Source organism: Phaethon lepturus, unplaced genomic scaffold (assembly GCF_000687285.1).
Source record: "Phaethon lepturus isolate BGI_N335 unplaced genomic scaffold, ASM68728v1 scaffold3871, whole genome shotgun sequence".
Classification (NCBI taxonomy): domain Eukaryota; kingdom Metazoa; phylum Chordata; class Aves; order Phaethontiformes; family Phaethontidae; genus Phaethon; species Phaethon lepturus.
Window position 1 is genome coordinate 57,348 of NW_010518325.1, and position 13,058 is coordinate 70,405.

The 13,058-nt window shown below is 38.0% G+C and overlaps 1 protein-coding gene across 1 annotated transcript in view; it reads right to left on the bottom strand.

Annotated features, from left to right (window-relative positions):
* The window catches only part of LOC104628180 (semaphorin-5A-like), a gene marked incomplete at its 3' end in the record, with an annotated part of 39,234 nt that extends 34,338 nt beyond the window's left edge, over positions 1-4,896 (bottom strand). Inside the window, exon 1 of the mRNA XM_010296684.1 lies at positions 4,780-4,896. Coding sequence (XP_010294986.1) covers positions 4,780-4,896 — 117 coding nt within the window. The remainder of the gene's footprint in view (positions 1-4,779) is intronic.
* Between the last annotated feature and the right edge of the window lie 8,162 nt (positions 4,897-13,058).

The window sequence follows — 13,058 nt, forward strand, 5'->3', positions numbered from 1 at the left end:
ATTAGATCCAATGGAAACCAAAAGAAAATCTCCAATTTAAACTGATTTATTCAAGTATCTGAGAAGAATGCTAAAAGAGAATCATGGGAAGTGTAGAAGCAGTGAATAATGTTCATGTGTCCCTCCCATTTAAGAATATAACTCCCATTTAAGAATATAACAATTCATGCCCAACATGCAGCAACAAAGTCAGTCCCCAGGCAAGACACCTGGAGGTCCCTTCAAACCTAAACTACAAAATACAAAAGGGAAAAAAAAATGAAAACCCTAAGTTACTAATTTTAATATAGCCCCTTTCTACAGTTACAACTTTAGTCAGTAAATGCAGGCAGGAAATTTGAAATTCGAAAACAGTCAAGAAAGGACTGATCGATAGAATGTGTTAAGTGAGATATGTATTAATTGTAGTCATAGGTCAACAAAACACATGTGGCTTTCACCTACAGTGGAAGCTGCGCATGTAACTGAGTACAACTAAATCTCCTGGAAGAACTATGTTCCTATAGCTACACAGATACTCCTAACATATACATGTAGACAGGTACACATTCATATGTATTTTTATATATGAACTTCTCTGAAGTGTAGAAACAGAACGTACTATTATATTTCATAGAGAAAGGAGTTAATTAGTTGAGAATCAAAAAATGAACAGAACAGTATTCCAAACAGATGGTCCAGCACTTCTTAGGCAGATGGCTCTGCTAATTAGACACTGGCAAAAATAACATTAAAGAAGATGGTTTAATTACATAATGCCAAAAATTAACAACTACAAGCTATTTCTTTTTTTCTTTTTCATTATCTGCTTGCTTCTCTTACATCATGTATTTAAACAATACTCCGGGGAGCTGGATTATAATGGCAATAATGGTAATAATATATGTCAACAAACATGAGTAATATCACTTTACTGTTCACGTCAGTCCAGCAATGGAATGGCTTCAAAAAGTTGTGACTTGTTTGGTGAGGGTGTCTTGCAGCCCGCCTAATTAGCTCTCAATGAACGTGTATGCTGGAGTCCAAAAGTTGAGTTTAAAGAGGCCATAAAGAAAGCATCAGGATCGTAAATGCAAAGAAAGAACGTAGCCACAGAGAAGTATACCAGCAAGACATTAGCAGCAAATTAGCAGCCTCAGAGTTAGTGGTGGTTTTGATGGTTACCAGAAATTTTAAGGCATGCTTTGGTTATAATGACATCCTTGCTTCCAGCAAATATGTAAAGGCACTTAAGAAAGATTTATGCCTCTCTGCACTTCAGAGGAACCATTTTCCTTGCTTTCCACAGAGTCATGACCCCTTGTCATTGCAGCTATTACTACTGGAGTTGTCTATTTTGCCAATAGGCTCCTGACAGGCAACTTCAGAAAGTGATTATCCTCTGTTGAAAAACTAGAGTAAAATATTAAAAAGTGACTTTCCTTTAACACAGCTTTCCCTTTTGGCTCACCAAAAAGAAAAAGCTGGTTTCTGGGGACTAAAGGCATTCTGGTTAGGCTTTCATATGAAGTGATACGCCAGCAGCTCATACAAGAAGTCCAACACCGTATGGACAACTTTGCTAATTGGCTACAGTCACTGCAGTATCTTGCCACCAAATACCACATATAACAGCCCATTCTCCTGGGAATAACAGTATGTCTGTTTTCATTTGTTCAGAACCAGCTTTTACTGTTCATCCACAGTTGGAAAATTACAGTTTCTTATAAAGTAAGCAGTGTGAAATATATGAAAATAAACATCAAATCATGCTCGAATTTTCCAAGGTTTGGAATTCAATAAGAACTGAGATCGCCTGACAGATATGTAATTTCATACTTAAACCAAGTAATATATGAAGCTTTGTATGGTTTTGAGGAGCTGATGTCAATTTTATTTCAAATATACTGGCCTGAAGTATATAAAAAAGTGAGAAGTACATACCCTGCCAATTCATGAAGTAGCCAAAGTTTTAATTAGCTGATTCTATTGACTATGCAAATAAATAAATGTTGAAGATTGTCAGAATTAATACGATGAAAATAAAAGAGAAATTTAAGCCTATTAGAGAAGAATTTAGAGTTACTAAGTCTTTCAGAAACCCTCAATGCTGGGCTAATCCACTGACTTCAGTGACACAAGACTCTGCCCAAGACTGAACTTTCACAAATGCCACCTACCCATCCACCTGTGCATTCCTCTCTTTGTCTTCTGCAAAGACTTCTAAATGTCGCAAAACATCCATTTGGTTTATATTTAACAGAGACAGGTTTATAGACGAGAATGCAGTTCCCAACTTGGAAGTTAGCAACTCAAAACTGGAGTATGTTCGGAACTAGGGTTTTTAATCCTGGTCCCAGAGAGTTATTGAAAAACTCAAAGCTGTTGCACTGTGACTTTCAAAGTTTTGAATGTTCCAATCTGGCATTTTGAGGCTTTTACAGTTTTTATGGACAGGATTGTGCTGAAGGGGTAAAATAACAAAATGTTCTTGCGTTACCAAACTTGGCAGCCATTCAGCAGGTAGGAATGAGACTTCATAACATATTTTTAATGTACATTCTGAAATTATACTACATATAGTAAATTTAATGTATTGAATAAATTATATGTGAATCCTTTAAGATTTAACATCTGTGTTAGCACACTGAGTTTTAAAGCGTTTTCGGCTTTTTGGCAATTAAGATTGATTTTAGTAGGCTCCAAGACCTTTGAAAGCAACATTTTATTTTATTTTTTTACAAATAGTGTTGTAAACATTTAGGTGCTGATAAGAAATGTCAGGATTCTCTTTATTTCAAGAAAAGAAAAGGTATTTCAATGTAATTTCATACTCCTCAATCCCCTAGGTTAAATAACAGTGGAAAAAGTGGAAAAAAGTTCCCTGGCACCGGGGTGCCACAAAATGTTGGTTTGGACCTTGAGCACAGGCAAGGAGAAGTTTATGTCCCAGTACACGTGCTCATTGCTGCTAAGAAACACGGAAAAGGGAAAGGAGGAGGCAGCACTGGAAGGTGTGCCAACTTGCCCCATGCTAACTTGCTGCTCAAAAGAGTCATGCTGGCGTGGGATGCAGGATTAAAGACGTAGCCCGGCAATCAGCCCTCCTTACCTTTCAGCTACAGACAGTCAAGGAAGACACGACACTTCAGAAGACTGTGCAAATCAAAAACCTTCCTGAAATAACTTCCAAGAGGCACTGTCAACATACTCTGTCTTGCCCCCGGGATGTCAGAGACAGCTGTATTATAGCTTTCAGGTATGAGCTCACAAAAACAGATGAACCTGAGAGATATGACGGATGATGAAATTTGTAACACCTTTTAAGTCATATTGAATAACTCGGATTACTAAAAAGAAATCTTTATACTTCTGTATGTATGTATATAATATTGTACATAATATCTCATTAGGAACAGAATAACAATTTTGTCATAATTTTCATTAGTCTATTTATTCAAATAGTTTTGCTATTAGGCTTTAGTGATGGCAAGCTTGATTCTGTTGATAATAATACACATCTATAGCTCTTGAGAAAATATTATAATTTAAAATAAATGTTATTTACAATAAAAATATTTTGAAGTTAGCCTGAAAATGGCATCTTACAAGACAGCAAAGAGACAAAAAATATTGAAGGAACTTTAACATATATATGTCCATTTAATATATGACCAAATCAAGGTAAGAAATTTTTAGACAAATTAAAGCAGAAAGAAAGCAGAATACTAAAAACAGTAGAAATGTAAGAACCACCAATTTGTACAACTTGTCCAGTGAAAAGCCAGTGAGGAAATAAATAGTTCAACAGCAGAGAGACACAAACATGATATGTTCTACATCATTCTAATTAAATGAATTGACCAGAAAGGTGATTTTGGAAAATCAAGATTTATTTTTCTTCCTGCCATTTAAGAATAACACATAGATATAGAAGACATTTTAAAAGTGGATGGGGCAAAATAGAACACATTAAGGAAAACACCGGCAACAGGATTGACGGCAGCACAACTCAGAGTTCACTCAGGGAAAGAAGAAACAAAGTAATTTCTATTTTGGTTATGTTTACTTTAAAATAATTGTATTTATCTGAGACACAAACCAGCAAGAATATGGAGAAGACATATATGAGTGTCATCAACACATAGATAATATTGTGAGCTGTGAAGAAAAGGAAAGAAGAACAGCAGACTGAGAAAAATCCTCATTAAACACAAAGAGCAAAAGATGCTTATTAAAACAGGAAACGTTGAACCTATAGCTACTAGGAAAATCACTGGAGTGTAGCTGCACTGTTAAATTATACAGAAATCAAGGGTGAGAAAGACAAAGAGGATCATCAGGACTAACGAACGTATCTGCTCAGAATACGAATTCAAGAGAACATCATGTACTCCAATTGCAATGGAAGGACCAGAGTGAACAAGGAGGCCATAATGCAACTTTAAATCACAATTTCATTGTGAAGAATTGAGATAACAGTGAGGCTATGAAAAAGCCTGAATGTAAATTCATTCTCCTCTTTTTTTTGACTCGAATGGTCTGGAGTAATATCAATGACGAATGGTGCTTTTCACCTCCAGGTTATGTGTTAAACATCATTCAAGTTACTAATTAGTGGAGGTCAGTGGCATCTGGTAACCTAGTATTAGCTATGTGAAATGAGTGGGTCATTTCTATCCAGTTTCTAAAAGACAAACATTCAGATCCAAATAAGTCATAATTGGCCATTTTTGCAGAGACAATAGAACAGCTGCTTAGAGAGAAAGAAATATCCCTGTTATATATAAAGGTGTTTACCTCACTGCACATCGACAAGGAGTCTTGGAAAAGCAGACAGTCACTGAAACAATCATCATCATCATCATCATCATCATCATCATATCTTAACAATTCATCTCCAACTTTTCCCCTCATATTTCTCTCCCTGCTGACCTCCTATTTCAGCATGCATCGGACAGTTGTAGGAAGCTCTAATCAACTTTTAGACTCATCCGAAGGATTCCAGCCAATGTGGTCCAAAGAAAACAATAACAAACGAGATGTGATAAAGGGGGATAAGTTTTGTGTCCCTTGCATACTTGCAGCTAGAGGATATGTTGCAGGTAAAACACTCTAGAGCCGGGGAATTTTATTTTACCTAGTTTATTCCCTACCACCACAAACCTCAGTCCGTGAAAAATCCTCTGGTAAGAATGGTAAGTACTGAGTATGCTTTCAGTTTCCTCAGTGGATGATCTCCACTACCAGTCAACTGGATTCTTAATGGGAGGGAGACAAAAAAAAAATCATTACTTTCTAAGAGTGTTTAAAATATTAAATTGATAATTTGTGTTTCAGGCTGAGACTAAATTTTCAGAGATTTAAAAACTTATTAACAGTTGTTTTAAACCTGAGAAATCTGATATAAATGGTCCTGAGTACATTTGCAGAAAACACTACTGATAGACCTATGTAATCTAATGTAACCTATTATCTGACAAACTGAATAACCACTTAGAACAATATGTTGACTGTGTAACACAGTCAATCATTAATTAGACTGCTAAAACGTATTTATGCAACGAAACTTAATAAGTGATAGTCATTCAGTATATGCCCTTGCTGCTAAGTGATTACTTGCTGTGCACCCAAACCCATATTGTGACAGGTGAGCCTCTGATCGACTTTGCAAAAGAGATTTTATTCTAAAATCAAAACAGATGAGGGGAAAAACAGTCACAATCTGTGCGATGCGATGGCTGGCGCACAGACTGGGAATTCTGTATTTGTTATTACTGCATGATCCATTAGCATTAGAGGATCATGAACGAAGAAAGAAAAAATAGTTCATAAAACACTGATGCTTAGCTAAATGCATCAGATGCTCTGTGAAGAGTTTTCTTGATAGATTATTCTACAGTGACAGTAATTTGGAAAAAGTTTCTAACTGCATTCTTTCTTGCAGTTTTTCAAGTGGAAAAATCCCAAATATTTGTAAAAAAACACCACACTTCCCCAAAGACCCACGTCTGCCCTTCTAAATAACATATCTATCTTTGCTGGTACTTTTCTAGAAGCTATATGGGAAGAAGGTAGCCATGGGAGAACTCACCAAGGCAGGCAGAAACATTGGTATTGTAGATGAGACAGAAACTTGAAGAGCAACACCCATAGCCATGAAATAAACTGGATGGGTGATAGGCCCTTAAAACTAATGACAGAAAGCTCAAATCTCAGTTTATATCAAGAAAGTCAATGTAAAGGAGCACTTAAGTGCAGAGAAAGTATCTGCTAAATTTCAGTGCCATGCACCAATTTTAGTAACAATCTCACACAGGGAGCCTAATCAAAGAAATTTAGTTCTGACCAGCTGTGAGATGTTCTCCTCTTCCTCCTGTAGCCTTTTTTTCCATTTTTCTTGGTTTTCTTTGATCACTACACTGGAAGAACAGTATTGTACCTTGGTATTTTTCTCCCAGAAGCTGAAAGCTCAGTGCAAGTAGCTATAAATACATGATAAATAAAGCTCATTCAACAGGATGCCCAGTGCAACTGTTAGTAAGGCACTTCTATGCAGCCAGGGCATTCTTATTTCTTTTTGCAGATGCCATTAGTTTTCCCCCTTCAGATTATACCTTATTAATAATTTGTCCCCTGATGAGTATGTTATAGCTTTTAGCTTTTTAACACTGGTTTATATTGGATTCTAGTTTAGCACTATAAACAGAAAGTAACAAAAACTTTTTTATTACTAGGAATTATTTCTTAAAAAGTCTCCTGTGCTTTTGCTGCTCAAGTGAGTCCTTTGAAGTCAGTGTTCCAAATCTCAGAGCTTTTACTATAGCAAAACACTCCAAAACCAAACAGAGTTTTGTCTAAGAACAGAAGAAAGGCTAGAAATCATAAGCATTCTCAATATCCACTATAGAAAAGGGACTGATTCAGCACAGTAGCTTATAATAGTAAATCCCCTTAGCATATGCCTGAAGCACTGAAGAACTTCAGAATTAGACCAAAGTCTATTAATTTATAGCTCTTACTTTCCCGTGAATAATGAAATTGGTTTGAAACTCAGATCAGGCTATTCTGAATGTACCTCTACAAAGCCGTGAAGTCAGAAAGCTCGAAAACCTCAAACTGCATTTTATACTTTAAGTGTAATGTATTTCAAAATAAAGATTTCTCAGTATTCTTGAGGGAAAAAAACAAAGGATAATCTTTACCTCTGCATTTGTATCTGCCTTAAAATGCAGGGAGGAATTTGTGTTGTTTTAAAACAATTCAATAGCACAAACAGTTGCTTGGCATTTCTCTGCAATATTCAGTGTGATGCAGACTTAAGAAGCTCTAGGTATTAATAGCAGCCAAATCAAAATTCATAAAGTTCAAGAAATAAGACGACTTGTGCTTTTGAAAGATATTGTGAGATTTTAATAGCAACATTATGAATAGTCTGTCTGCCTCCTTGCAGATTCTGTAACCTCTCCTTGCAGGGGAGGTTTTTTCCAATGGAAAATGCCTGCTGAAATTCATCAATGCCTACTGAGTTACTCAGTTATTTCACTCAAATTCAAGGATGACATAAAAACTCACAGAGACCCCAAGACTCATACTAAAGCTTGCAGCTATAGACATGTTTCTTTCACTCTGAGAAGAGAATGGCTATAAATCAAAGAGTTAGGAAATAAAAAGACTCAAAGAACATAAAGATTTAAAGAAGAGGGAATTCACATATTTAAAATGAATCTGCAATGCAAGCAAAGCTATTGCCTCCTCAGGGAAAATATTTGAGGCCTAATCTCACACAGAACCAAACAAAACTTTCCTATAATACCTTTTCTTGAAGTACTACTCAGACCTGAATTTTCAACTGTTTCTCAGAACACAGACTCTTACACTGCCTAGGATCTTCAAGGAGAGAATAAGGCTTTACCTAAAGTTACCTGCAGGACTAGGATCTGAGTTTATGCTAAAGAAAGAGTGGCTGGAGAGTTGTCCTGTAGAAAAGGACCTGGGGGTGCTGGTTGACAGCCGGCTGAACATGAGCCGGCAGTGTGCCCAGGTGGCCAAGAAGGCCAACAGCATCCTGGCCTGTATCAGCAATAGTGTGGCCAGCAGGAGTAGGGAAGTGATCGTGCCCCTGTACTCGGCACTGGTGAGGCTGCACCTCGAATCCTGTGTTCAGTTTTGGGCCCCTCACTACAAGAAGGGTGCTGAGGTGCTGGAGCGTGTCCAGAGAAGGGTAACGAAGCTGGTGAAGGGTCTAGAGCATGAGTCTTCTGAGGAGCAGCTGAAGGAGCTGGGTTGTTCAGTCTGGAGAAGAGGAGGCTGAGGGGAGACCTCATCGCTCTCTACAACTACCTGAAAGGGGGTTGTGGTGAGGTGGGTGTTGGTCTCTTCTCCCAAGTAACTAGCGATAGGACGAGAGGAAATGGCCTCAAGTTGCGCCAGGGGAGGTTTAGATTGGATATGAGGAAAAATTTCTTTACTGAGAGAGTGGTCAAACATTGGAATAGGCTGCCCAGGGAAGTGGTGAAGCCACCTTCACTGGAAGTGTTCAAAAAACATGTAGATGTGGCACTTCGGGACATGTTTTTCTGGGCATGGTGGTGTTGGGTGGACGGTTAGGCTTGCTGATCTTAAAGGTCTTTTCCAACCTTAATGATTCTATGAAAGAGATAAATACCCACACTTCAGCTTTACAATACACAAACTGTCCTACAAAAGAGTAGCAGGCACCTCAATGCATCTTGCTTGCTCTGTGTGGCAAAGGAAACTGAGTAATCCTCATTTTTAAAACCAGAGTAGAGATATCCTTTTAACCTGCATGTTTAACTGAAATCTACATAACCAATCTCTTAAGCAGAAGAGGAACTTCACATAAGTAACCTCAGACAAGTCCTGTCTCACTGCCAGATCTTTTCAAAGACAATGCCCACATAACTTTTTGAATGGATTAAAACAATGCATTCTTCCTTAGCCACGCTCTTAGAAGTAGCATTAGATAATTTCTGGCAACGTACATCCAGGCTATCAGTATTCTGTGTTAATCATGGTGCTTTGAATTCAGATACTTTTAATATTAATTCTAGTCTGTGAGTTAATGGAGAAAGCAGAGGGAAGGCAGGACAGAAAGAAGAGTGTATGTATAAAACCCAATATGTATGTATTAAAAACCATGGTAGGATTGTAGGCTGCTCGGCTGGCTGCCAGATGCCCACCCAGCTGCTTTCTCATAAATTGATGTTGTTGCCAATTAAAGATAGAGTAGGATAGTGAGAAACAAAGACAAATCTAAAACACTCCCCTCTCCTCCCCCTTCCACAGATCAATGTTGTCCCTTCCTTCTGGACTTCTCTACCTCCTCCCCACCAGCAGTGAAGGGAGATGAGGAACGGGGGGCTGCAGTCAGCCCATAACAGCTTTTCTCTGATTTTCCTTCCTCCTCACACTTTTCCCTACTCCAAACTACATTCCTAGACAGAGACACTTTTTAAAATCCAAAATGATTTTGAAAGTTGCAGCTCTGTGAGAAAGCAGTTCCAGTTAATCCCACAAAATCTATGCTATTGCAAGATGTTGCAGATAGATTTCAATGTGAGTTGCATGCAAGCCAGAACTAGATACTCCACTGAGAAACAGAAGCAACAAAAAAACCCAGAAGCTTGAATGTCGTACCACTATATTGGAATTGTGGAATTATTACACAGGTGTATATATTACAGAGATACAGTATTATATTATACACATATACTATTATAGAGCAGGTAGGAGGTGATACTCCGCTCTGGGGAGACCCCACCTGGAGTCCTGCTTCCAGCTCTGGAGCCCTCAGCACAGGAAAGACATGGACCTGTTGGAAAGGGTCCAGAGGAGGCCACACAAATGATCAGAGGGATGGAACACCTCTCCTGTGAAGACAGGCTGAAAGAGCTGGGGTTGTTCAGCCTGGAGAAGAAAAGGCTCTGGGGAGACCATATTGCATCCTTCCAGTACTCAAAGGGGGCTTCTAAGATAGACATGGACAGACTTTTTAGCAGGGCCTATAGCGACAGGACAAGGGGTAACGGTTTTAAACTAAGAGGGTAGATTTAGGCTAGATGTAAGGAAGCAATTTTTCCTACTGAGGGTGGTGAAACACTGGACCAGGTTGCCCAGGGAGGTGGTAGATGCCCCATCCCTGGAAACATTCTAGGTCAGGTTGGATGGGGCTCCGAGCAACCTGGTCTAGTTGAAGGTGTCCCTACTCATTGCAGGGGGGTTGGACTAGATGATCTTTAAAGGTCCCTTTCAACCCAAACTATTCTATGATTCTATGATTATGTATGCATATATAAAAATTATATAGTTTTATTATGGAATTATTATATGTGTGTTTGTCAATATTTTTGCTTCAGTTCTGCAGTTTTTTTCGCAATAGTTTGCATGTCATCCCTTTCAAATCACCGAAAATCCAATGTGAATATCTTCATTCCCGATGCTCTCCATTTGCCAGAAACCAGTTCAGGAAAAAGATAAAAAAGATAAAAAAGATAAAAAAACAGTTCTTCTCACAGCCACTTTAGCTCTTAAAAGTATTGATTCTGATGTATACTTTCGTACTTCTTTTTTTTTTAATCACTCTTCCAAAAAAATATGCATATTCCTATTCTTACACAATAGAGTGGATTACACTGAGAATGATGAAGATCCGTTTGCACACACTGTATTTTTATGACTAATCAATAGGGTTAACCAGACCTTTAGTATAATAATCTGCTTCCAGCTGTTCTTGGTACTTCACATCTTTCTGAAACCTCCACCATTTAGAGTGAAATTTTCCTCTGCTAGAGAGAAAAATATGAGCAAAAGAAGTTATTTGTAAGAATGAGAGTATAGGAAAAGAAACTTTTTCACTTGTTCTATTTGTAAAACTATTTTTTTCCTCTTTCTTCTTCCACAGAAACAATCACAAAGTGATTGAGGTGAAAATAAGATAAAATAGCACGCATTTTTTTGAGAAGTTCTATGCTGTGGCTGACTGGAAAAATCTTCTGACTTTACAAAGTCATTAGGGTAGCAAAACTTCAGAACAGAATTAGGATTATGAATGCACATGAGTTGGGTTTTGCATTTTTTTCCTTATTTTTCTGGGATGAGTAAATAATATCTCAATAGCTTTATAATGGTGGTTGATGCCCTCAGGCAAGAAAACTCAATTGTTCAAAATACATCCTTCTGCACCAAAAACAATGCCCTTGGCAAGAACATCATTCATTCCCTAAAAAATAAACTGCTACTGCTAATACTAATAACAATAACAGTAACATCAATAATAGCAATATTAAAGCAAATGAGTAAACTATACAAGGAAAAAGGGGTACTCCAAAATGAGATGGGTATATGCTTCATTTTAGAGCACTGACTGCCCCCCTTACAGTTGTAACTACCTGCTAGAGCAGGAGAACACTCAAAGCGCAGCTGTATTAACAGAATTTGAAAGCATCTAAACTAAATGTAATGTAAAATAAAAGCTATCACACCAGTAAGCAAACGTAGGAAGACATAAGGCTTTAGTTTTTGCTAGTTTTCATGTTCTTCTCTTACTCCACTGTCCCAAATCCAGTGCCAACAAACTCATGCACTGAATTAATGTCAGTTAGGAATTGTTCATCAATTTAATTCCTTCCTTCCAAACATACCCATGAACTCCTCCATAGTGGAATTAACTCGCTAAATGTGCTAACTAAATTAGTACGTTTTAACTAAGCAGTCCAGTAACCCACAAAATGCCACCTAATGCTCATGTGAGCAACTTCCAGTATACAGTAGTCATAACATCAATAAATACAAACTTGTCTCAGTAAATGGATAGAGCAATGCCTATGCAATAAATGTTTTTAATCTGAATCTAAATTACATACAAAATCATGTTTGATGTTGTGTTAGCTTCAAGTTATTTTCCAACATATATTATTTTTCTAGAATAGATGTAGCTAGTCATGTCTTACTGTCGAAAGAATGCTAGCTTTCCAAATGTGATAAGCCAAGCAGGAATCTCAATCACTTGGCTGTTGTTCTTTTTTTTATGAAGAGAGATTGCTATCTGAAGAATCCTGGGGGGATAATGCAGATATGGTACAAGGCAGAGCACAGATAACAATTCTGACTTGGTAACAGTCTGAATATACTTAAAATGCATGCTTTCAAATCCCTCCCACTGTCCCCACCACAATAACATCTCTTATCGAAGTTTTGTCTATTTTAGGAGGTAGGTTCTCCACAAATGCTAATCTGTTCAGACTCATTTCCAAACTGAAATACACACTTGTATAAACTAAAACAACAGAACAAGCCAAATTTTTCAATGGGTTGGCTACTTTCTGCTCACAAGAGGCAGCTGTATTCTGCTGCACAGGGAGGGCAGAGGGAATTTCTTCCATACCTTAGCACAAGTCAACACAATTTTAATTTCAATTCCCATGTTACAGGTTTCATGCATACTCCTGAACCTAAACACTACAAGTGAAAGCAGGAGTGGAAGAAGAGAGGGCACTAGCTAATACTACTGGCAGTCACAGAGAATAAATATGCTCTATCTCTGAAAGGTCAGAGTATCTCACTACCACACGTGATTATGTGCCCCAGTGAGCAGACAGGGCAAGTATCTTTTGGCCTTTTCTGAGAAAATTACACACTGTAGTTGGGGGGAATCTTCAACAGGAGTGAGATGGAGAAGTCCACTGTAAACACCTACACAGGGACAGTGAAAGCACTGAACTGTTGAAGAATCAGAAACAGAGATACAGGCATCTGTTGAGATGACCTTCAGGGACACTGCAGGACAGTACTGTGCCCAGGAGAGAAGTCCCAGTGATGTGGAAGCAGGTGACTGAGCAGAAGGAGAGGAAAATGATCCTGTGTTGGATTCTCTCTTCCTATACTAATGTATGGGAGCAGAGAAGCCAACAAAAAAGAAGTCGGGTATGGTGGTGATATGATTATCAGATGATTATTGCACAAAGAAAGCTGAGACAAGTTTAGTGGGATCCATAGGTCATGTCATAGATCATCTTCAAAGTTACTTATGAAAACAAAACAAGGACAGAAAGGGAAAG